The sequence below is a fragment of the Podarcis melisellensis genome, assembly GCF_964234715.1.
Source record: "Podarcis melisellensis genome assembly, chromosome: 3".
In the NCBI taxonomy this organism is placed as follows: Eukaryota; Metazoa; Chordata; class Lepidosauria; order Squamata; family Lacertidae; genus Podarcis; species Podarcis melisellensis.
In genome coordinates, this window is record NC_138530.1 from 43,289,224 (window position 1) to 43,311,791 (window position 22,568).

Consider the following 22,568-nt stretch of genomic DNA (forward strand, 5'->3'; position numbering starts at 1 on the left):
CTGCTCCTCCCCGCTTTCCCCTCATCCTCGCTTGCTCCCGCCCATCCTCCTTTCCCTCAGCTTTCCCGCGTCTGGCGGCCTGCCTGGTTCCTGCCTCCCCTTTATCCCGCCCCGTCTCTTTTTCACCTCAGCCCTCCCTCCCCGCCCCCACCCTCGCCTGTCGGTTGGTCAGCCCCGCCGGCTCCTTCCTGCGTGCCTCTCCCTCCCTCCCATTCATCCTCTTCACCTCCGCCTCCCTCCCTCCCTCCGCTCTGTCTGGCTCCCCCCGCCTTTTCCCTCCCTGCTCTGTCTGGCAGCCCCCCGCTCCGCACATCGGCGCTTCTCGCGAGAGCTGGGGGATGCCGATGCTGCCTCTGCTGCTGCCGCCGCCGCCGCCGCCTTGGAGGGGAAGACACTCGGGGGGGAGCCAGTGACGTCGGGAGTTTTCCTGAAAGTCAATAACGAGCCTGGCGGAGGCGGCCGAAACAACGGCGGCGGCGGCGGCGGCTGTATCGGCAGCCGGACCGAAGGCTGGGCCCCAGGCGGCTCCGGGCACCCTGAGCCGGGAGCGGGAGCCGCCGCCCTGACGTCCGCGGATGCTGCGGCCGAGCTGCCCAGGCGGGCGCCGCCGTGAATAGCGGGCGGGGAGGAGAAGCCGCTGTCTTATGTAGCCGCCGCCGCCGCCCCTGCGTCTCCCTCGCCGGCCGGGGCCTGGACCCTTCCCCACAGCGCTGAGGGGAAACGAAGGGCCGAGCCCGGCGGTGCTGTGGGGGGGCGAGGGAGGAGGGAGCGCGGGGGCCCCCCTGCCCGGAACCGCCTCCGCCTTCCCGCCACTTCCACACCAACGGCCGAGCATCCGCCGCCCTCGCCTCCGCCTCAGGTAAACGAGCGTGGAGCTGGGATGGCGGGCGGGCGGGCGGGAGGGAGAGGATGGGCGGCGGGGGATGCTGGCTGGCTGGCTGGGCGCTGGCTGCTCTCGGGGCACGTGAGGTGAAGTGCGGCCGGGAGGAGCGGCGGAGGGTGGGGATGCCTCCTCGGCTGCGGCTTGGCCCCCAATTTCTGGTGTGTCCCCGCCCCCCCCCGCTTCCCACCCTGAAGGGGGAACGACACATCTAGGGCCTAGTAGTGATGTTCCCCGTCAGTATCCTTGTGCTGACAGAGGGAGGAGGCGGCGGCGGCAGCAGCAGTTCCCCAGCTCCTCCTTCGCCAGCCATCACTCACAGCATAGAAAATATAACAAGTCCCCTACTACTAGTTCGTGTGTTTCTGTGTGTGTGTGTTTGGCGGGGCCTGACAGGCTCCTGTAGAGACACAAGAGGTTATATAACATTAAAGACGCGCGGGTGGGGGGGGGGAGGAAAGGGAGAGAGATGTGTGCTTGGCCACGAGGCACAACATACAGCGGCGCGCGCGCGCATGCACGCACGGGCGCAGTTATTTATATGGAATGTGGCTTCCTTTTCATCTGAAGGGGATGCTCGGGAAGGAGGAGGAGGGCGCAGAGCGTTCCTTGCGCACCTGGTCTCTCCTGGTAATATTCAGCCCCCACATCCACTTCTCCTCCCCACGACGCACACACCTTCGCGGTCACTGTGACTCCTCACACGTCCACATATTTCCCTCCCCCGCCCTCTGTTTGTCGTGGATCAGAGGTAAATGTATATAGCAAATGGCCTTAGTTTAATGAGTAAAAAAAAACGTTTCCTCGTCTCTTTAGAACGTTTCTGTGTGATAAGAATAGTAATAGGAGAAGATGGTCTGTTCTGTTCATAGTAGTGTATTGCTCTGGAGCTGCTGCTGGCAGCTGTGGCTGCAAGTAAACAAACCAACCTCTTTCTGCGCATCAATCTTGCTGGAACAGCCATTATGATGGCTGCTTTGCACATAGAGGAGGTGATGTACAGTACATGATTACTCGACAGACACTGCTTCTTACCCACCTCCTACTTGTACAGACCATGATCTGAGGAGATTGAATAGAGTGACACATGTTACAGTTTGAAAAAAAGGCCTGTTAGTAAATAGGATCATCCTTAGAAGTTAATCAGTTATTTGTAAACAAAACTTAAAGCGCTACTTTAAAAAGCACAATGTGGCACAAGAAATTTAGATATAAGGGCACTTAAAATTTCGTTTTCATGGTATTCAAACAATTTGGCATGTTTTCATTGAAGTTTTATTATAATTACTTATAAACTTATATGTGATGGTCTGTCATAATGCTGGCAGATGGGAATAAATGAAATAGTTTGATGTGTTTTTTATTGTCTATGTCTTAATTCAAAGAAGTTCTTTTAGAGTGGACTTTAAACTGTGAAGTAGATTACTGTACTGAAGGTTGGGTAATCCTAGTATTCTCAAAATTTGGCAAATCTAACATGTACCGGTAATATTAGTACACACTGGATCGTTTTTAACAAAGTAAATCTGAAGATTGAATTTAATTTGCAAACAATATATTTTAGTAGCTGATTTGCAATCATGCTTCAGAGAGCTTAGAGATAGCTGTTTTTAGGGTACATCTGAGAAACTCTAATATTGGGTTGGGTATCTTGCCAACCTTGCTAGGACATACAGACATTAAAATGCTATGAAATTAAAAGGAAGCTCTAATACACTATGTGTAATTTTATTTTTATTACTCAAGTACTTAAAAACTATCTTGTTTTGACATCATTAAGAGTGTTCATTAAGCAGATTTTGTTTGTGGTTCTGTTTGTTTTCCTGTGAAGAGTTTTAAATTGACCCCAATATCTTTAATTGGATTGGACTGCTAATTATAATGTATGTATGCCTTGATTGGATGAGGCAAACATGGATGTCCAGATGAATGGTTCAGAAGAAGAGTATAGTACACACAATTATATCCACTGTCAGAAGTTCTGTATATGTATATTTAGCTAACAAACTCACAGAAGAAGTCATTTTCTATCTAGAGATTTCAGCTTTCTCTTTTCCTATGACAAGGGAAATGTTTTAATGTTTGTTTCTTTTATTATATTTTAACTTTTAAAAACTAAATTGCAAAGTACAATTAAAGTGTACTGTGTTTATTGCTATTTGTTATCAAAAATTTCAAAAATAGCTGACAGTGAAACAGATAGGCAGTATGGTATTCTGCATGTTTCCTTGGAAGGAAGTGTCACTGATTACAGTGGGATTTACTCCTAAGAAAATATGCATGGAAACAAAACCTATTGCTTTGGTTTATCTGATTTAAATGTAAGCAATGCCATTTAAAAGTACTACCTGTTCTTTTTTTAAACTAGCAACTCATTCTATTTATGTTTGTTTAGAAGTAATTTCCACTGAGTTCAAAGAAGGTCCCTCCCCCAGTAGATAGCTCTGTCAGTAGAGCAAGAGACTTAATTTAAGGGTTGTGGGTTCAAGCCCCAGAGTGGGTGAAAGGTTCCTACATTGCAGGGGGGTGGACTAGATTGCCCTCATGGTTCCTTCCACCTTTACAGTTCTATGATTCTATGTACATATATTTGCAGCTTTAGCATATGATATATTGTTGTCTAAATTGAAAATATTGCCTGTATGCAAATAATGACATACATTTTTCAAAGCTTTCTTGACAAATGGGAACTTAAATTGTGTGCAGAATTATACTTGGAATACTTCATTAAGTTGTTTCATCTATAACATAATTAACTGACAGATTATTCCTTATGCTTTGAGCGCCTCTGTAAAGATGGGAACAGCAAGATATAATATTAAAAATCAAATACATTGAGTATTAAAACATTAATACACTTGAGCAACAAGTTGTGCATTTAGGCTAAAATCCTAAATTTATTTGCCTTGAGAGTTCATGTCCTATTGATGTTAAGTGGGATTTACTTCGAAGTAAATGGGATTAGAACTGGTTTGTAAGGGTGTAGGTTTAAAATATATACTACAGGAGCAAGTTCTTTAGGTCATAACTTTATGCACACTTACCAAGAAGGAAACCCAATTGAACACAGTGGGACTTGGTTTTGGGTAAACATGGATAGGATTATTCTATATGAAACAAAAAAGTTTTTTAGTATGTTTGTGAGTTCATAATCTAGATAGATCTTTAACAGGAAATTAGGAAGTAATCATTAGAATCTGTTTAGATTCCTGTTATGGCAACACATGCTTTTATTGTGTCTATTTTGCAGAAAGTGTAAGGTTTTTTACTGCTTTGGGTCCCCCCCCCATGTATGAAAACCTAAATCTGTTGGATTTTCTAAGTCTTTGACATGTTCTAAAACAGATATATTTCATCATCATTGGGATCACACAAAAACTGTAACCAGGAGTTATAGTCTATGCATATTTGCTTGGAAGAAACACCTACTCAGTTGAAGATTTACTCAACATTATTATTATTTACAGTTAACAGCGTTGAGACAGTATTGCTGTGAATTTGAAACTTGGTGACTGCATGAAGAATTATTTTTGAACATTTGACACTTTAAAAAAATGGTTTATTGAAGTACAGTGGTACCTCGCAAGACGAATGCCTCGTAAGACGAAAAACTCGCAAGACGAAAGAGTTTTTCGTTTTTTGAGTTGCTTTGCAAGACGAATTTCCCTATGGGCTTGCTTCGCAAGACGAAAACGTCTTGCGAGTTTGTTTCCTTTTTCTTAAAACCGTTAATACCCAGGGAATCCGTGCTTCGCAAGACGAAAAAACTCGCAGAACGAATTAATTTTGTCTTGCGAGATACCACTGTAAATAGATGCAAATAGGTGACTTTACTTGCATTAACATTATTCTCTTTATGAGAAATGGTGGGGGGACCATATGTTCATGAAGATCATATAAATGCTATAGAAATTAGACATGTACTCCTGAAGAACCCTTATAGGAGTAACACATTTATTCACATGAATACAGCTTGGATAATGACATTCTAATGGTTTGAGCTATGTTTAGAAATCCAGTAGAAATGTCATTCTTGGAAGTCTAATAGAGAGTTCAGAAATCTATCTTCAGGACTAGAGCAGAGTCCCCACTATGGGGCTTTTGAAGCTGAATGTTGATGCTCAGTTACTGCCTCAGTACAGGAGCTTGTTAAGAGACATCCTGTAGAATTGCTATTGTGCTTTTTACTCACATGTATAAAGTTACTTGTGTGCCATGATCTTGAAAGAAATTGATGCTTTAGGAAAAGATCTACCTTAGCTGACATTAATAATATATGTGTTTTATTCTTTCCACTGACTTGACTAGATGCTGTTTCAGGCCTTCAGTGAATAAATACAAAAAGCTTTATCTTAAAGTTAACAGCCATGAAATAAATGCTGTATTATCCAAATTTTGAGAGATAACTGAATTCTCATAATAATTATTTTCTCAAAAGTTGAGTTAGCACAAGAGAAAGAAAGCATATTTATCTCTCATGTAATAGAGAAGCTCATGTTTGCAATATTGGACATGACTAAACTATTTAAATATAAACAATTAAACATTGAAATATATAGAAAGAGATGGTGGTGCATAACTGTATCCACCTGTATCCTAAGGTGCTTCTCCATTGATAGAATACTTTTTCATTCACAAAAAGCAAGTTAGATTCCAAACTGGTATTTTCCTATCTACAGCTTAAGTAAGACTATTTTATGCCAGAAGCAGCAGTTTGTCTTATATGTAATTCTCTGAGAAGTCTCTGAGGTACTTCTTGAACTCAAAGGTTCTTGTGGATTTCATAGTGTTCTTTTCTTGATCTCTCTAACATTTTGAGACTAAATTGCTTTATATTTTGGCCAGACTGTCAATACTTTGTCAGATTTAGGCAGATTTGGGGAAGTATAGGTGGTTGAAACAAAAATAAATTGCGAAGAGCTCCAAAAGGACCTATCCAAACTGAGTGTCTGGGCTGTAAAATGGCATATGCCACTCAGTGTAAACAAGGGTAAAGTGATCCATGTTAGGGCAAAAACTGACATCAAAAACATCTTAATTTCACATATATGTTCATGGGGTCTAAACTGGTGGAAGACCTGGAACAAGACCTTGGGGTTGTAGTGGATAGCTCAATAAAGTTCTTGATCCAGTGTGTGGCAGCTGTGAAAAAGGTAAATACTACGCTAGGGGTCATTAGGAAAGGAAGTGAAATAAAACTTCCAATATCATACAAATCTATGGTGTGATCATATTTGAAATACTGTATACAGTTCTGGTTTTCTCAGCTCAAAAAGGATAGGATAGCGGTGGAAAGGAGCAACCAAAATTATCAAAGGGCTCCCCTATGAGGAATGGTTGCAGTCTTTGGGAATTTTTAGTTTAGAGGAAAAGTGAGTAAGAAGTGACATGATAGAAGTTTACAGAATTCTGCATGGCACGGAGAAAGTGGATAGAGAAAAGTTTTTCTCACTCATGACACTCATTAGCTTCCAATGAAGCTAAATGTTGGAAGATTCAGGACAGATAAAAGAAAGTACTTCTTCACACAGTGCATAGTTAAACTATGGAACTTGCTCCCACAGGAGGCAGTGGTGGCTACCAACTTGGATGGCTTTAAAAGGATTAGACAAATTGGGGGATAAGTCTAAAGACTGCTAGCCACTATGACCATCTTCCACCTCCACTGTCAGAGGCAGTATTCCTCAGTCCCAGTTGCTGGGAATCACAAATGGGCAGATCCTGCTAGTAGGCTTCCTATAGGCAGTGTTTGAAATTAGCCAGGCGCCTGGTGCATTTTGCACCTGGATATCGGCCACTTGTGACTAAGTGAAGATGCCTTGGTGCCAGGTTGGCACCTGACGTCTCTATCATCAGGAAGTGCATGCCTGGGGATCATTGGTTCTTGACTGTTTTCACACACTAATGCGACATCCCGTAGAATTCTATCAGTTAGATTTTATCTGCACAATCAGAATGAATTTCAGGAACCAAAAATTTGTATTGAAAAATACAACTTTAAAGCTGTCTGGCTCAAAGATGGCAACTAGGCTTTCCATTTTGGCAACTGTAACCCTGGTTTAAGGAGTCACTTGGTGCCTAACTTGTATATCTGAGTTTCTAATACCGCTGATAGGCATAGGTTGGTCATTGTGAGAACAGGATGCTGGACTAGATGGACCACTGACATGATCCATCATGGAGTTATATGGTATGGATTTTGCCAAGGCTTATTATATGCAGGAACATATAAACTTTAGTTCTCTCTTACGTTTAGTAATTGATCTGGTTTTCAAACTTTCATGTGAATATGAAACTGGGAATTACTGGCCAATTTCTGCTTTTGGATACTAAAATATGTGATTCTTAGTGCTTTATTAGGGTGGAGTGGTGAACATGAGGATCTCCATATGTTAAGACACCAAGACTTCAACTCCCATCATTCCCAGTTATCCTGGCCAAAGGTCAGGAATTATGAGAGTTTTAGTCCAGCAACATCTGGAGGGCCACAGCTCCCCCACTTCTGCATTAGGAGCTCATGGTACCAGAATTTTCAGAGTATATGTTCTTAAAAGTACCGTTCAGTAACATATCATTTTGATGAATAAGGAATAGAATTGCTAACTGTAGTGCTATCATTTTTATAGAAATTCTGTGAGCAACTGAAATGAAGGATTTCTATGCATTTTCGCCAAAGCATCCATTGCTGCTGTTGTCCACTGTGATATAAGGGGTAGCAGTACTACAGACATTCATATCCCTGTTCCAAATATTGTCTTCTACAGCTCATTTCATATTCTTCTACTGAAGAGAGATGAGAGAGAAAGGGGATACCTGGATTCATTTTTCTAAAGTTGCAGATATCTGTTCAGTTGTGCACATGGTATGGAGGAATACCAAACTTGCATTATCCCTGCTAGGTGTAATTCATCCCCGAAAGCAGTTTTTATAATATATTGCAGTTTCATATGTTATTTTCACTAATATGTGGATTTTTATGCACACATTGCCAGGATGTATGTATTTTTGTACACATTGCTGGAGAAGTGCATTACAAAATTCAGAAAAGTGTGAATTTCATAGGATGGCTGTGTTTCAATGTTCATTTGTTCAATATGTGGTAGCTTTAAATACAAACTTAATTGCATTTTTCCTCCATCCCTAGGTTGGGGGGCACTATACTTCAGTGGTTCTGATCCTACCTTTAATAGCTATTTCCAGAATGTAGTTATTCATGGCCATTGTTCAGTGGCATGCGAATTGTGTTGTTATCCAGGTTGTTTTAGCACCTGCCTGAAATTGCTGAGAGCCGTCACCTGGAGTTTTGTAATGAGGTGTTGCCAATATGTTGATGACACTCAGCTCTATTGGAGGAGATTGAAGTACTAGGCGTATTACGTGGTGAAAGTCAGCCTTTGGGACAGTAAATTGAAGCTGAATCCTGAAAAGGCAGGTGTTCTGGGTTCCAAGTGCTCAAGTTTGGGAGGTGGGAAGATGGCCCATTCTGGATGAGGTTGCCATCACCTGGAAGGAGCAGGTCTGCAGCCTGGGTGATTCTCCTGGATCCAGCACTATCACTCAGGTAGCCTCGGTGGCCAGGAGTGTCTATTTCCAGCTCTGGTTAGTTTGCTGGCTATGGTGTCTCTTGGACAGAGATAATGTTGTCACTGTTTTATGGTATCCACCTCTCTTTTTGAAGTTGTTTTGTTGCATTTGGCATGGTTTCACTTTTTTATAATAGTAGCAGTTTTTCTGTTTTTATCATTGTATATTTTATTCTTATAACCTGCCCTGGGACTTTATGGCAAAGGGTGGGCAAGAACTCTTATAAATAAATAAACATGATTAAGCAGATTTGTGATCTGTATATATCTTAGTGTTAGAACCTCAGATATATAAACTAACCAAATGGCTCCTTAAACCAAGATTACAGTCACCAAAACAGAATGTCTAGTTGCCATTTTTGGGCAAGAAGGCTCTAAAGTCACTTTTAAAGACAATCCTACCTCTTTTTCTTAATGGTGACATGGGTCATTCCTATCATAGAGATATTCTTCACAAATGTGAGCGGGGCAGTGGGGTGGGGTAAGTGAAGATAAGAAGCAACAATTAACTATAATGTTTTACACTGCTCCTGCTTAGGATATACAGAAAAAGCATTTTGGTTCCTGAAATTCATTCTGATTGTGCAGATAAAATCTAACTGATAGAATTCTACAGGATGTCACATTAGTGTGTGAAAATAGTCCAGATCCAATGATCCCAAGCTGGTGGAGATGCCAGGCACCTTCACTTGGTTGCAAGTGGTCAATAGTCAGGTGTAAAATGCGCCTGGTGCCAAGCTAATTTCGAACACTGATATATTTTTATAAGAATAAGCAATTGCTTTTGTTTTTAAATGATGTCCTTAGGTATCAGAGCGTGAACCTTCTTAGAAGGGACATTCCCTTTGGTGTGGGAAAGAAGGGGTAAGGGCTCTTCCAAAATGGCATTTCATTCTCCACAGTTTTGTAAATGTTTGTATTTAAAAGAATTCCCTAAAAAAAGTTTGTTACTTGGTTAATTAGGGACATCCATTCAATCAGCTTTCTCCAACATGGTCTGCTGTCTAGACATTGTTTAACTTGAACTTTATCAGCCCCAGCCAGCATGGCCAATTGTAAAGGATGATGGGACTTGTAATCCAACAAATTCTGGAGGGCAGCAGGTTGGCGAAGGCTATTTTGAATCATTCAAAGGGTGATTAACAGATTGATCTAAGTGATTGGCCAGCTAAAGTTCACAACTCTGACTTTTACAAATGGTTTGGTTTTTCTGTGTCAGCAAGGATCAACATCTAGCAAAACAACTTTTTTGGATATTGACAAGTATGTTTAGCAGTGAGCTTGTTTTTGAAATCAGTGACATAGCTAAAGCACTGTTTTTGTTTTCCCAGGCATATTTGCCTGGTAGTATCATTGCTATCCTCTAGGTGCCAGGTAAAGGCTATTCTGTTCATCTATGCTTTTAACACTGTGATTTTTCCCCCTGGATGCTGTTTTTAGATGATATTTATGTTATTGATCTGAATTTTTGTAAGTCAGTTTTAGGGGGAAGGTGGCCTATAAAGTTCCTAAATAGTAACCATTTGAAAAAGAGCTGTTTGAGCGGATTGGGTGTCAAGCAACAGTACACATCAAGTTGATTTTTTTCCTTTATACTTACAGGTTGATTTAAGATACGGAAAAGTTAGAAGACACTTGAAACTCAAAGCGATACTGCAAAACAATATTTCTCTGAATTGAAGGCTCATTGTGGAGCTATCATGAGCGATGTTACAATTGTGAAAGAAGGTTGGGTTCAGAAAAGGGGTAAGTGTTGAATTAAATAATATACTATCCTGTAAGAATTGTTCATGGATAGTGGCTGTATTTCCTCACCTTCATTTAGTAGTTGTTGGTCTGTGGTGTGGGGAGGCAGTGATGTGTGCACCTTTACCGGGCTTCAAGCTACAGCTGCTGCAAAGCATCTGTGTTGCAGCTGCTAGGGGCTTGCAAGAGAATTGGGAATTGAAGGTGAGGCCCAGCCTCCATCAGGTGGCTGGCAAGGAGCTGGTTTGGAAACCAGCATGGCTGTATTTAAATAACAGTTGGTGGTAAAAAGGGAGATAGGGCGAAGAAGAGCAACTAAGAAGAGAGGACAGTGGAGAGGAGGTGGCTGGGAGGATAGAAAGAGGAGAAAAGGGAAACAAGTGGGCCAAAATCCTTAGGAGACAACTAGAGGATAACATGAATCAGGGTTTATAACGGGGAACCTGAGTTGTGATTTAAAAGAAAGTGGGGAGAGGCTGCAGTTAGTGGGGGCGGGTGCAAGGACAGAAGGCCATACCAGGGTCCCACTAGTGGTTTAACTTCTCCCTTGGTAAATGCAGCAGTAGATCAACTGCTCTGAGTGAGTGAGGAGAGGGCAGTTCCCCATAATCATCCATGTGGACTAGGAGCTGTCCAGTGCACATGGGCAGTTTATGAATGCAAACCCTGCTCCCTTAGCCCAGCAAAATAAACATGTACAGTGGTACCTCGGGTTAAGAACTTAATTCGTTCTGGAGGTCCGTTCTTAACCTGAAACTGTTCTTAACCTGAGGTACCACTTTAGCTAATGGGTCCTTCTGCTGCTGCGCTGCCCTGCGCGATTTCTATTCTCATCCTGAAGCAAAGTTATTAACCTGAGGTACTATTTCTGGGTTAGCGGAGTCTGTAACCTAAAGCATCTGTAACTTGAGGAACCACTGTAATTGCAACAGCAGCCCAGATGATCTAGAACAGTGTTTCCTAGGATTACCTGATTTCTGTAAATTATATACTAAGGGGATTGATGGATAATAGCTGTTCTGAAATGCTCTCCCACCCGACCCATTCACAGTAGTATATTTATGCTTTTAATAACAGGTGTTAATAGGTAATGTGAGGAATGGGTTTTACTGCCCTGAACTGCCTGTATCTTATATTCGAGTGCATATTTTTCCTGGTGTATATGTACAAGTAGCAGCACTTTAATCTGAAGGCAGTTTTAACATATTGCTTTGATCACACACACATGAATTACTAAGAAGTCTCACTGAGTTCAAAGGTACTTACTGCAAACTAAGAGTTCATTGATTGCAGCCTTTATCTTTCTCATTTCTAAATATATATGAATCTTAAACTGTTCTGGATCACTGTGTGACATTGCTTTAGCAACATAGTGTTCCGTAACTCTTATCCAAATACTATCAAAGAACATTGTGCTCAGACCAATGTTCTAACGGTAAAATGGTTTAAGTAGCTCAGTGAGTTTAAATTGTTTTTAGTAAGTGTTGAAAAAGTTAAAATCCATTATATTGAATCTAGAAGTTGAACAATTTATGGGTCAATTTATCCTCTTGCTGTGCACCCCTCAGGCCACTGGTTCTGGAGTGTCTCCCAACATTCTGGAGCAAATTTGGAATGGGGGGCTGCAGAGGGAGAAAGAAAACCCGTTTCCACAAGCAGAAGTTCATTGCACAAGCAGGATGCAACAATTGGATATTACTCAATTTAATAAAAACTCAACACAGGAAGGCATCATATGCATATTCATACATATTGATATAAAATGGTGAGTTCTGTGCATTTTGTTTTAACATACTTTCTTTGTTTTTTGTTTTATCTGTTGCTTGCCACTACTTTAAAAACTTGTTTGAGGGTAGGGTAGTGTTACAACTTCAAACTGGACAGTGGTCCACATTCTGGAAAGCATGTATGTATTCTCACTTTCATGTGTGCGCAGAGACAAAGGCTCAATTACATAGTAAGGCACAGGTATGCTCTTTCATGTAGACATGCAAATGCATTCTTTTTCTTAGTAAAAGTTCTAAACATCAGAAGCTCTAGACTGGCTTTGTAGTTAGGCACTGCTCTCTGTTTGGGTGGGAAGGGATCCAGTTATGTCATGATCAGGAAATGTTGGTTTTTGCTATTTTGGGCCCCTTCTGGGGAACTTTCTAATTCATGATTTCTGCTTACCTGGGAGTAAAGTAAGCCCCACCAAATTCAATGCATAGGATGATGCTGAAAACAAATTGGGTTTGGGAGGTGAGTTGCAATTGTGGCTAAACTGATTGGAAGGGTATCTGAGGGCTGCTGTATGATTTCTAATTGTTATTTTATTGCTTCCTTTATTCCTTATACAATTTAAGAAATAAAAGATCTAATAAAAATCAATATGAATATTTAATGTGATGTATATGCTGCCTGAGATATTTAAATACAGATCCACAGACCATAGTTTGGGAAGCCTGTATTTCTGATTGCTTAGCCACTTTAACTAAGCTTGTGTTACTTTACTTTGGTAAAACCTTTACATAGGGCATCCTCTCAGACTAACTCAGCCACCAGCTCCCTTTTCATCTTCACCAGACATACGTTAATAACACCCTACATTAATACATCCAAGCCTTAGCTTCCTCCCCAGCTTTTCCTCACATCTTCTTCATCAAACTCCTTTCTTCCCCAACTCCTCAACTCACAAAAATCTCAACTGACTACTAGAACCTCCAGCCAGCAGAGCTTGTTGTTACCCAGACCAATCATAATGAATTTACCTGATCTAGACTCTGCCCAATAAATGCTCAAAGCAATCCTCTCTTTCCCTTTCCTCTCATAACCTGTCACCACGAGGCTACTACTTAACAGGAGTAAAACACAGTATCAGTACAAGGCCTTGAACTTTGACAGTCAGAGGTCCCAGAATCTTGCCTTTGATGATTCTTTTTAATAAATGACATTTGTAATAAGTGGGATTAATTGCAACATTCTAATATTTTGTCAGCCTCCAAATGCTTTTGGGTGGCAGACTGGAAAAAATAATATCCTTGGGAGCCTGCATTAGGCACCTGCGATTTCTGCAGCCCTGAACTTACGTAGATTGGTATTGTGAATTACTTAATTCTAACCATACAATCATCTGCATATCTGCTCATAAGTAAATTTCACTGTAATTAATGGGGCTTATACCTTGTAAGCATGTGTAGGATTGATCTCATCATATAATGGCAAGGCATCTTGTGGTCTTTAAATTTCAGGGTCAAGAGTAAATAATTTCAGAATACAATAATAAAATATTATCAGGACATCTCCCATGCAATTACATCTATTATGTATACAAATCTTAATTAACTGGTGTGTTATCTTATTGGAATAGGAAAACAGGTGTATGCTAGTTTTTACTTTTACAGAGATAAAAAAAATTGTGTCTTAACAAAGAACACCCCACAATAATAATAATAATAATAATAATAATAATAATAATAATAATAAAATTTATTATTTGTACCCCACCCATCTGACTGGGTTTCCCCAGCCACTCTAGGTGGCTTCCAACAAAGATTAAAAATGCATTAAAATGTCACACATTAAAAACTTCCCGAAACAGGACTGCCTTCAGATGTCTTCTAAATGTCAGGTAGTTGTTTATCTCTTTGACATCTGATGGGAGGGCATTCCACAGGGTGGGCGCCACTACTGAGAAGGCCTTCAGCCTGGTTCCCTGTAGCTTTACTTCTTGCAGTGAGGGAACTGCCAAAAGGCCCTCAGCGCTGGACCTCAGTGTCTGGGCAGAATGATGGGGATGGAGATGCTCCTTCAGGTATACTGGGCCGAGGCCATTTAGGGCTTTAAAGGTCAGCACCAACACTTTTAATTGTGCTTGGAAACATACTGGGAGCCAATGTAGGTCTTTCAGGACCAGTAATGCTATATTTTTATAGTATATAATTAAATTAAGAAGGTCTGTAACAGCAGTTATTTATTTTTGCTGCTTTGTGATGTAATTTATGGAAGAGAACAATGGGGGAAAAATAGGTTTAAAAACAAAGTTGATTGTGCCCTTATTGTGCAAATTATACCAGTGTGCTTTCTGTTTTTTAGAAAGAAAAGTGACAAGCTCAGATTGTTTGAAAAGGATTTAATTTGAGTAGCATTAGTAAGTTTTTGAGTCCTCTCAGTATACTGGAAAAACCAGTCCTTTCCTCTCTCCCCTCTCCATACAGTGGTACCTCGGGTTACATACTTCATGCTTCAGGTTACATACGCTTCAGTTTACAGACTCTGCTAACCCAGAAATAGTACCTCGGGTTAAGAACTTTGTTTCAGGATGAGAACAGAAATCGTGCTCCAGTGGTGTGGCGGCAGCGGGAGACCCCATTAGCTAAAGTGGTGCTTCAGGTTAAGAACAGTTTCAGGTTAAGAACGGACCTCCGGAACAAATTAAGTACTTAACCCGAGGTACCACTGTACTTACGGTATATTTGGAAGTATAGCTGTCTACTATGTCTTTATATGGGGCGCAGGTGGCCCTGTGGTCTAAACCACTGAGCCTAGGGCTTGCCGATCAGAAGGTTGGCAGTTTGAATCCCCGTGACGGGGTGAGCTCCCGTTGTTCAGTCCCAGCTCCTGCCCACCTAGCAGTTCAAAAGCACATCAAAGTGCAAGTAGATAAATAGGTACCACTCTGGCGGGAAGGTAAACGGTGTTTCCGTCCGCTGCTCTGGTTCACCAGAAGCAGCTTAGTCATGCTGACCACATGACCTGGAAGCTGTCTGTGGACAAACGATGGCTCACTCGGCCCATAGAGCGAGATGAGCTCGCAACCCCAGAGTTGTCTGCGACTGGACCTAACGGTCACAGGTACCTTTACCTTCACCTTTTATGTCTTCAGTAAGATTCTGTAGCTTACCAATATTGCTTACACAATATAATTATCAAAACAAAATTGAAGGAAGAATATTCACAGAAACTACATTCTGCTACATGATGGTTTAAGAGAAAAATGTAGTCATTCCCAGTTTGGCTTCTATACCTGTACATATCACCTCAAATCTACAGCTTTGTTAATATGAAGGTACAGTGGTGCCTCGCAAGACGAAAATAATTCGTTCCGCGAGTCTTTTTGTCTTGCAATGTTTTTCGTCTTGCGAAGCACGGTCCGTCGCAACTGCGCCTCTTCAAGCGGCTTTAGGGGAAAAGCGAACAAACTCGCAAGACGTTTTCGTCTTGCGAAGCAAGCGCATAGGGAAATTCGTCTTGCGAAGCAACGCAAAAACCGAAAAACCCTTTCGTCTTGCGGGTTTTTCGTTTTGCGAGGCATTCGTCTTGCGGGGCACCACTGTAGTTTCCTTTATTCCATGCCATCCTTTTGTTAGGTGGGAAGGTTTTGTATGGGTTTTGAAGGGGATTGAGATATGGATATGCTCGTACCCCTTCCAATTTGCGCCTCATCCCAAGGGACGAGGGTAGGGTGAGCAAGGATTACTCACCTCCGTCACTGGTGCTGTGCAATGCCAGGTCTATAGGCAACAAAACCGCCACCCTGCGAGATTTCTTTATCTCGCAGGGGGTCGACCTGGCTTGTGTGACGGAGACCTGGGTGCGCGAAGGGGCAACAGTTACCTTACGAGAGATGGCGCCCCCGGGTTTCTCCATCCTCTACCAGTCGGCCGGGGGGGGGGGAGGGGTGGCATTATTAATCCGGGAAGATTGTCCTTTCAGGGCTCTACCATCGCCATCGATCCCCGGCATTGAATGTGTTGGCCTAGTGTGGGGCTCTGAGGAGAGCTTGGCTGTCTGGCTGGTGTACCGGCCACCTAGCGCACCAGCAGCCACCCTGAAAGGCCTATTGGAGGCTGGGCCTTGGAGTTCCCTAACCTATTGGTATTGGGGGACTTCAACATCCATGCTGATGCCACTCCCTCCTCACAGGCTCTGGACCTGGTGTCTTCCATGGCGACACTAGGGCTCTCCCAGTTTGTTTCGGGCCCCACACCATCAAGCAGGCCACACGCTGGATTTGATCTTTGGCGTAGGTATAGATGTGATCATGTCTCCTTCGATGAAGGTGCCATGGTCTGATCACTACGCTCTGAAAGCCAGGATTGACTTTCCACCCCCACCCTGCTTAGGTGGCGAGCTGATTTGGGCTCGCCCGCAGAGGCTGATGGACCCTGATGAGCCATGATGACACAACTTCCTAGTGAAGAACTCTTTGAACTTACTCCACTCAAGCTGACCATTCCTTAAGAGCAGAAAGAAGATTTCCTGTTTGAGTAAAAATTTCCTTGATCTATAAGATCTGCCCAAGCTATTCCAGATGTTTCTTTGAGTCCTGCTGCCTAACCTTCTTGCTTCCCAATGTCCAGCCCTGAGACAGTGCTCTTAAAAGTGTATAGCAGTGCTTTTCAAGTGATAGCACTCTTGCCAACTGACATGCAATGTTCTATCAGTTGAAGAGTTTTCCCTTCTATCCCTCTCACAATTAACAGACCACCCCATTTGTAAGCTTTAATGCTTTAGTGACTCCAGAGGTTAGATTAATGCACTATTCCATACAGCAGCAAGAAGAACACAGGTAGAAATATTTGGTTTACAAAATACAGAGAAATATTTCTGAGCATGTGGTCTGGTCTTGAACCCAGATGTGTTGCCTGGTTAGCTTCATATGGTGGAAGAGAATGAAGCAAGAAGCTTCACTTCCACCTTCATCAGAGTTGAGGGGGCATGACCTAACTGAACCTAGGGATTCAATTCTGTGGTCTTAATCCCTTCATGCATTAATTAACCATAAGCTTGCTAGTTATAGTTCACTGCAATTTCCCACAGTTTGCTGGACCCTCTTTTAGAACTTTGCTCAATGGTCTCACTTGTTTTTTAAGAAGAAAAACTGTTCTAGTCACTAAGAAAGGCAACATTTGATAATATGGTATAAAAAGTCTCTGATGTAGAAGTGCCTAAAATTTAAAGATACAGGGTGGTATTCAACTATGTTTTACTGATAATAGTCCCATTGAAATTAGTTAACATGATAGTTGAGTTCATTAAATTTTATGAATACTACCCACAGTTTGCATTTGTTTTCTATTACTGTTTATATGTATTATTTAAAAAACCCATTCATATCAGATTCTGTGTGATGATATTGAGTATTTTTTTCTTAATGACTTGTTACAAGGTCACTTTTCTGCAATAAGAACTATTTGATTCACACCTATTTTTTCCCCATAATCTGTGCAGTCGTGCAACTGTTGTTAGAATATTGACTTTTGACTAAAGGAGTTTCTCCCACATAATCTCCCACATAATACTAGAACACTTGCAGTAGATTCAGAACAGACAGAGAAAAGTATTTCTTCATGCAAAGCATAACTAATTTATGAAATTTGCTACAATATGTGGTGAGGGCCCCTAGCTTAAATTGTTTTAAGAGGAGATGAGATAAATCCATGGAGGATGAGTATGTGAATAGCATTTAGTCATGATGGACATTGAGAGGCAATAAGTTGCTAATTATCAGTTGCTGGAGATGGGTCAACAGTGGAGGGCCCTTGCCTTTATACTCAATATAGCTTGTAGGTTTCCAAGAAGCATCTGTTTGGTCACGTATGGAAACATGGACTTTTGCTTTGATACAGCGGGAGCTCTTACATTCTTAAGTGAGATAAAATTGAGGAAAAGAACAATGCTTCTGATGCACTTTGAAAAGACAATTTCATGATTTTTGAATGCGGTATCCTAAATTTACAAGTAATAATAATAATAATATTCTTGGCTTCTGAAGTGACTAGAGATTTTTAATTGATTTATTGGATTCAGTTCAATGACTTTTAACCAATTAATTGTTTGAAGCTGCAGTCCTGCACCCAGTTACCTGGGACTGAGCCTCACTGAGTTCCATTGGACTTACTCTTGAGTGTATAGAATTATAATAAAAAGCTGAAGTCCTAAACACACTTAAGAGGAGAGTGATATCCATTGAACATAGTCAGAACTATTTCCAAGTAAACATTCATAGATTTGTGTTGTAAATCATCTAATGCCTACAGAGTTGCACTGGCGTCAGATGTTTGGGGTGGTAGTGGCCTGGGAGAGGACATTCTCTGTGGCAACCCTGACTCCATGGGTGGGGAACTCAGTCCAATGATTGGGCTAGATCCAAATAGATAGATAGATAGATAGATAGATAGATAGATAGATAGATAGATAGATAGATAGATTAGATAGTCTAGTAGCACCTTAGAGACCAACTAAGTTTGTTCTGGGCATAAGCTTTTGTGTGCATGCACACTTCTTCAGATACCAGTGATCCTTATGTCCCTCTTAAGCACCCTACCTTTTGTTGAACTTGGACAGGTGGGCAGGACCATCCACTTGTCAGCCATCTGACATTATAATGGGGAGAGGTGATTGACACTGTCAAAAGTTCAAAGCCAGTCGCTGTAACTACTGCTGATCATCAGTTAGAGCAACCACCTTTGAAGATGCTCTTTCAGTGCTGGGAGTTTGCCTTCAGAGAGACTTCTTTTAATGGACAATCAGCTGATCATCCATTAGAGCAGCCATTTTCAACCCTTGGTCCCCAGATGTTCTTGAACTACAACTCCCATCATCCCTGATCACTGGCCATACTGGGGGGGTGGGACAGAATTTAAGTTGTAGTCCAGCAACATCTAGGGACCCAAGGTTGAGGAAGGCTGTGTTAGAGGGAGACCCTTTGAAGCATATGCAGAGGGGGAAATGCTACTTAAACCGGAGCATTTTATAGTCTTTGCAGGCAAAGCAGTTTGTATTCAAAGCACTGGAAGAGGGATTTAAATACAAACTACTGCCCTGGAAATAATTTTTTTTTAAACTGTTTTTAAAATGAATACTTTTTCTTTCCAGGGAAACAGTTTGCATTCAAAGAATTTCCATCACTACACCACACTGACTCATTTGCTTTAACTGATTTTAATACTGTGTTTTAAAATTGTTGTAACCTACCATTGGGTCTCATGGTGGGCAAAAAAATCAAATCAAATCAAATCAAAGAAAGAAAGAAAGAAAGAAAGAAAGAAAGAAAGAAAGAAAGACTATTTTTACCACTCAGTAAAAAGCTATAGGGATATGTTGACCCAATCTCCACTCTCTTATTGGCAGTTACTCAAAGGTCTTCACATAAAATATATCCATATATTAAAAGCAATTTTTAAACAATGAGTATTGCTTGTTATTTTTTCTAACTGTATTAAATTATGAAACATATAAGATTAATTTGCTTAGAATCTATGAAGTCACAAATTTTCAGAATTTAGAATGATGTGCAGTAGATATTTAATTTTTTTTAAATAAAAAAATTAATATATATCATAGTGAGTCGGGCTTTGTCATTTGTTGTTGTTTAGTCATGGACCCCATGGACCAGAGCACACCAGGCACTACTGTCTTCCACTGCCACATGTAACAGTCTCCTCTGAATTAGTAACAGAGGATGAGGATCTCAGGAGTTACCAGGCAAATGGAGAAAATCATGGGCTTTTCAGCCTTGTAAGAGAATTCCAGATCTCATCTATTCATTTATCTCAGTGACCACATGTTCAGCATTCAGCATTTGACTCATGACTGCCAGTAAGCTCCATTTTACCTCTCACTTATCTGTAGCCCCCAGCTTATGTTTTAAGGAGAGCTGACTGGCTCAAGGAACATTCATAGAATGAGGTAAGATACATGGAGAAAGTGAAGGAAGACGTGCACCCGCAGAGAGTTCTGTAGGTAGCAAAACAGAAAAATGGGTAAGAACGTAAAAAGAGCTCTGCTGTATTTGTGAAGTCAGACAAACAGGGCATGACTGCAGTAGCCTACTCTTGCCTTTGTTGCTCCACAACTTATATTCAAAGACATGTTGCTTCTAAAATTGCTCAACAAGATGAGGGTATACACCTGTTGTCATGTGTAGAGAAAGACTGTACAGTTCTTTCAAAGAGCAGATGAGGCACTAAACCTGTTTCCACATTACAACTTAGAGTTGCAGGTGGGAAACCACCTGAATGAGGTTTTATCCATGCAAAATAATTCACATAAAAAACATGCATTAGCAAAAAGGGTTGTTATGATGTTCACCTTTTGAAATAGCCTTCTTCTTCTACATTATTTACATTTGTACAGTTAAGAGTTCCTGGTAAGATGTATGCTGTTACAAACAAAAATGAAATATTTTTAAAATATTTCAACACAAAATGTTGTGTTTTTTTATTTTGAGGAAGTGTAAATATAATGTTTAAGAAATTGATAAGCAAAAGAACATCTGCTTTTTAAATGCTGCTAAATGATAATACTTAAAAGGTTAAATAAAAACTAGAAAAGCTTTGAATTTTGAAGTATTTACAACAGCTAGTAATATCACTTACTGAAGACATTTTTGTCAAAGTTGAAGAAGTTAGAGCTAATTAATTTCTTGGGAGACATATGATGAAATAGTAGGTGTGATAACATATTTGAGTAACATATGGTCGTTATGAGGCACCTTTCTAATGCCTGAGCAGCAAATTAAAAATAGAATTTTCATTTTTTCAGTATGACTTATAAAAGGTCTTTGATATACAGTATTGTATTTAACTAGGTTTAGTTTCATTGTAAGTTAACTTTACTACTTCATATTTGTAGTGGAATTATGAAATCATACTTGGAATATACTACTTCTTGTGGTCTGTCAACTGTCTATATAATGCTCAGTGCTGAACCTAGATAGGTCTTTTGGTTTTTGCATAGAGATTTCAAAGAGAAGACTTCCTCTCAAAAGCCCTGAAAAACCTGGACCTCTCCCTGTATCTGCCGACTTGGGCACTGAATTTTTCAAGGGAGGCCTTTCTTGTGAATCGGCCAACGATTGAAGCCTGTTGTGTGGGATAGGGTAGGGTGTTCTTACGTGGGAACTTTGTTTGTGGAATTCCCTCCCATTGAAAGTATGACTATTTCCCTCTTTCCTGACTTTCTGGTGTCAGTTGGGGATAAATATATTTACTCAGGCTTTTGGGGGGGGGGACAGAATTTAAGTTCTGTTACTTGTATTTTACAACCACTGAAGAACTTTTTTATGGTTCTTTTTGTGATTTTAAAATATACTGTTTTAGTTCTATTAGATTGATTATATTTTGTATATTACATTGAGATTCTGTGAAATGAAGGGCAGTCTAAAAGTACTATTATTATTACTACTAAGTTTGCTGGATGTGGTAGAGCAAGGCCTAGAGGATTTTGAGTACTAGGGTTTGGCAATATCTGTTTTTCAACATTGTGCTATAGCATCCGCTAAGCATCGTGATGTTCTGAAGTATTGCAATGTCCAAAATAAGGATGGATCTATGTAGAGGCATTGACTGGCTTCATGGTTTTTCCCCTATTGTGATTTTTGCATAACACGCACGCACACACACACACACACACACACACGCACACACACACCATGATCCACAATATATTGCCAGGTCAAAAATTAGAAACTGATATCATGATACGGATTTTAAACTGCCCTTGGATGATATATCGCCCAGCCCTATTGACTACTTTCCTAATCTTGTGTTCTTCTTGTTCCTCACTGTCCCATTCGTTATTGTGGCTCTATTCCTCAAACTGATCACAGCCTCTAGGCTTTTAGGATGAAGTAAGCCTCAATATATCCACTCACTTGCTTGCCCTTACCCGTTCTACATTCCTATCAAAGAATTTGTCCAGCTTCTAATGCTTGACCAGGAGTCAACAAACTTCTTCAGTAGGGGGCAGGTCCATTGTCCCTCAGACCTTGTGGGCGGGGGGCTGTCTATATTTTGAAAAAAAAGTATGAATGATTTTCTTCCGCCCACAAAGAGGCCTGAAGATGCTCCGCTTTACCTGTCCCAGTTGTTGTCCCAATAGCCACTGTTGAAGGAGGGAGGGAGGCAAGCGGCGACGAAGAAAGCGCGCGAGGAAGGGGTGCGGGAAAGGGGCGTGGAGAAAGAAGGAAGAGTGGACTGAGGGAGAGGGAGGAGGAGGAGCAGGAGGAGGAGTGGCAGCCGGCGTCACACCCCCCCTTCACAGCGCTGCCCTGCTGAGGTGGGCAGGTGGGCGAGCCGACTCTTGATGGTGCCCACTGTGGGACAAGATTGCTCTGTCCCTGAGGAGAAAAGCACCGTTGTGTGAGGGAGAGGGAAAGAACGCTCGCGCTGGTGATCCACACAGCGATTCCTGGAACGTCCGTGGGCCAGATCTAGAAGGCAATTGGGCCTGGTCTGGTCCATGGGCCTTAGTTTGCTGACCTATGTGCTTGACCATACAGTGAATGAAGCACCATATTCCTCAGAAGCTGTTATACAGCTCAGTATATAAAGCAAGATTTTTTTATATGAATGATCAGCACCCAGCCAGCCTGC

The 22,568-nt window shown here is 41.4% G+C and overlaps 1 protein-coding gene across 6 annotated transcripts in view; it reads left to right on the forward strand.

Moving 5' to 3' along the window:
• The first annotated feature begins 303 nt into the window (after positions 1-303).
• The window catches only part of AKT3 (AKT serine/threonine kinase 3), a 111,244-nt gene continuing 88,979 nt past the window's right edge, over positions 304-22,568 (forward strand). For 2 of the 6 annotated variants that reach the window (XR_014166900.1, XM_081905830.1), the window contains exons 1-2: positions 311-859; positions 10,066-10,209. Coding sequence is in view for 4 of the 6 variants with exons in the window: in XM_081905830.1 (XP_081761956.1) it covers positions 10,164-10,209 (46 nt within the window). In the remaining 2 variants the exon portion in view is untranslated. Of the gene's footprint in view, positions 860-10,065; positions 10,210-22,568 lie in introns of all 6 variants that reach the window. The other 4 variants (XR_014166901.1, XM_081905831.1, XM_081905828.1 and 1 more) reach the window with 3 other exon arrangements.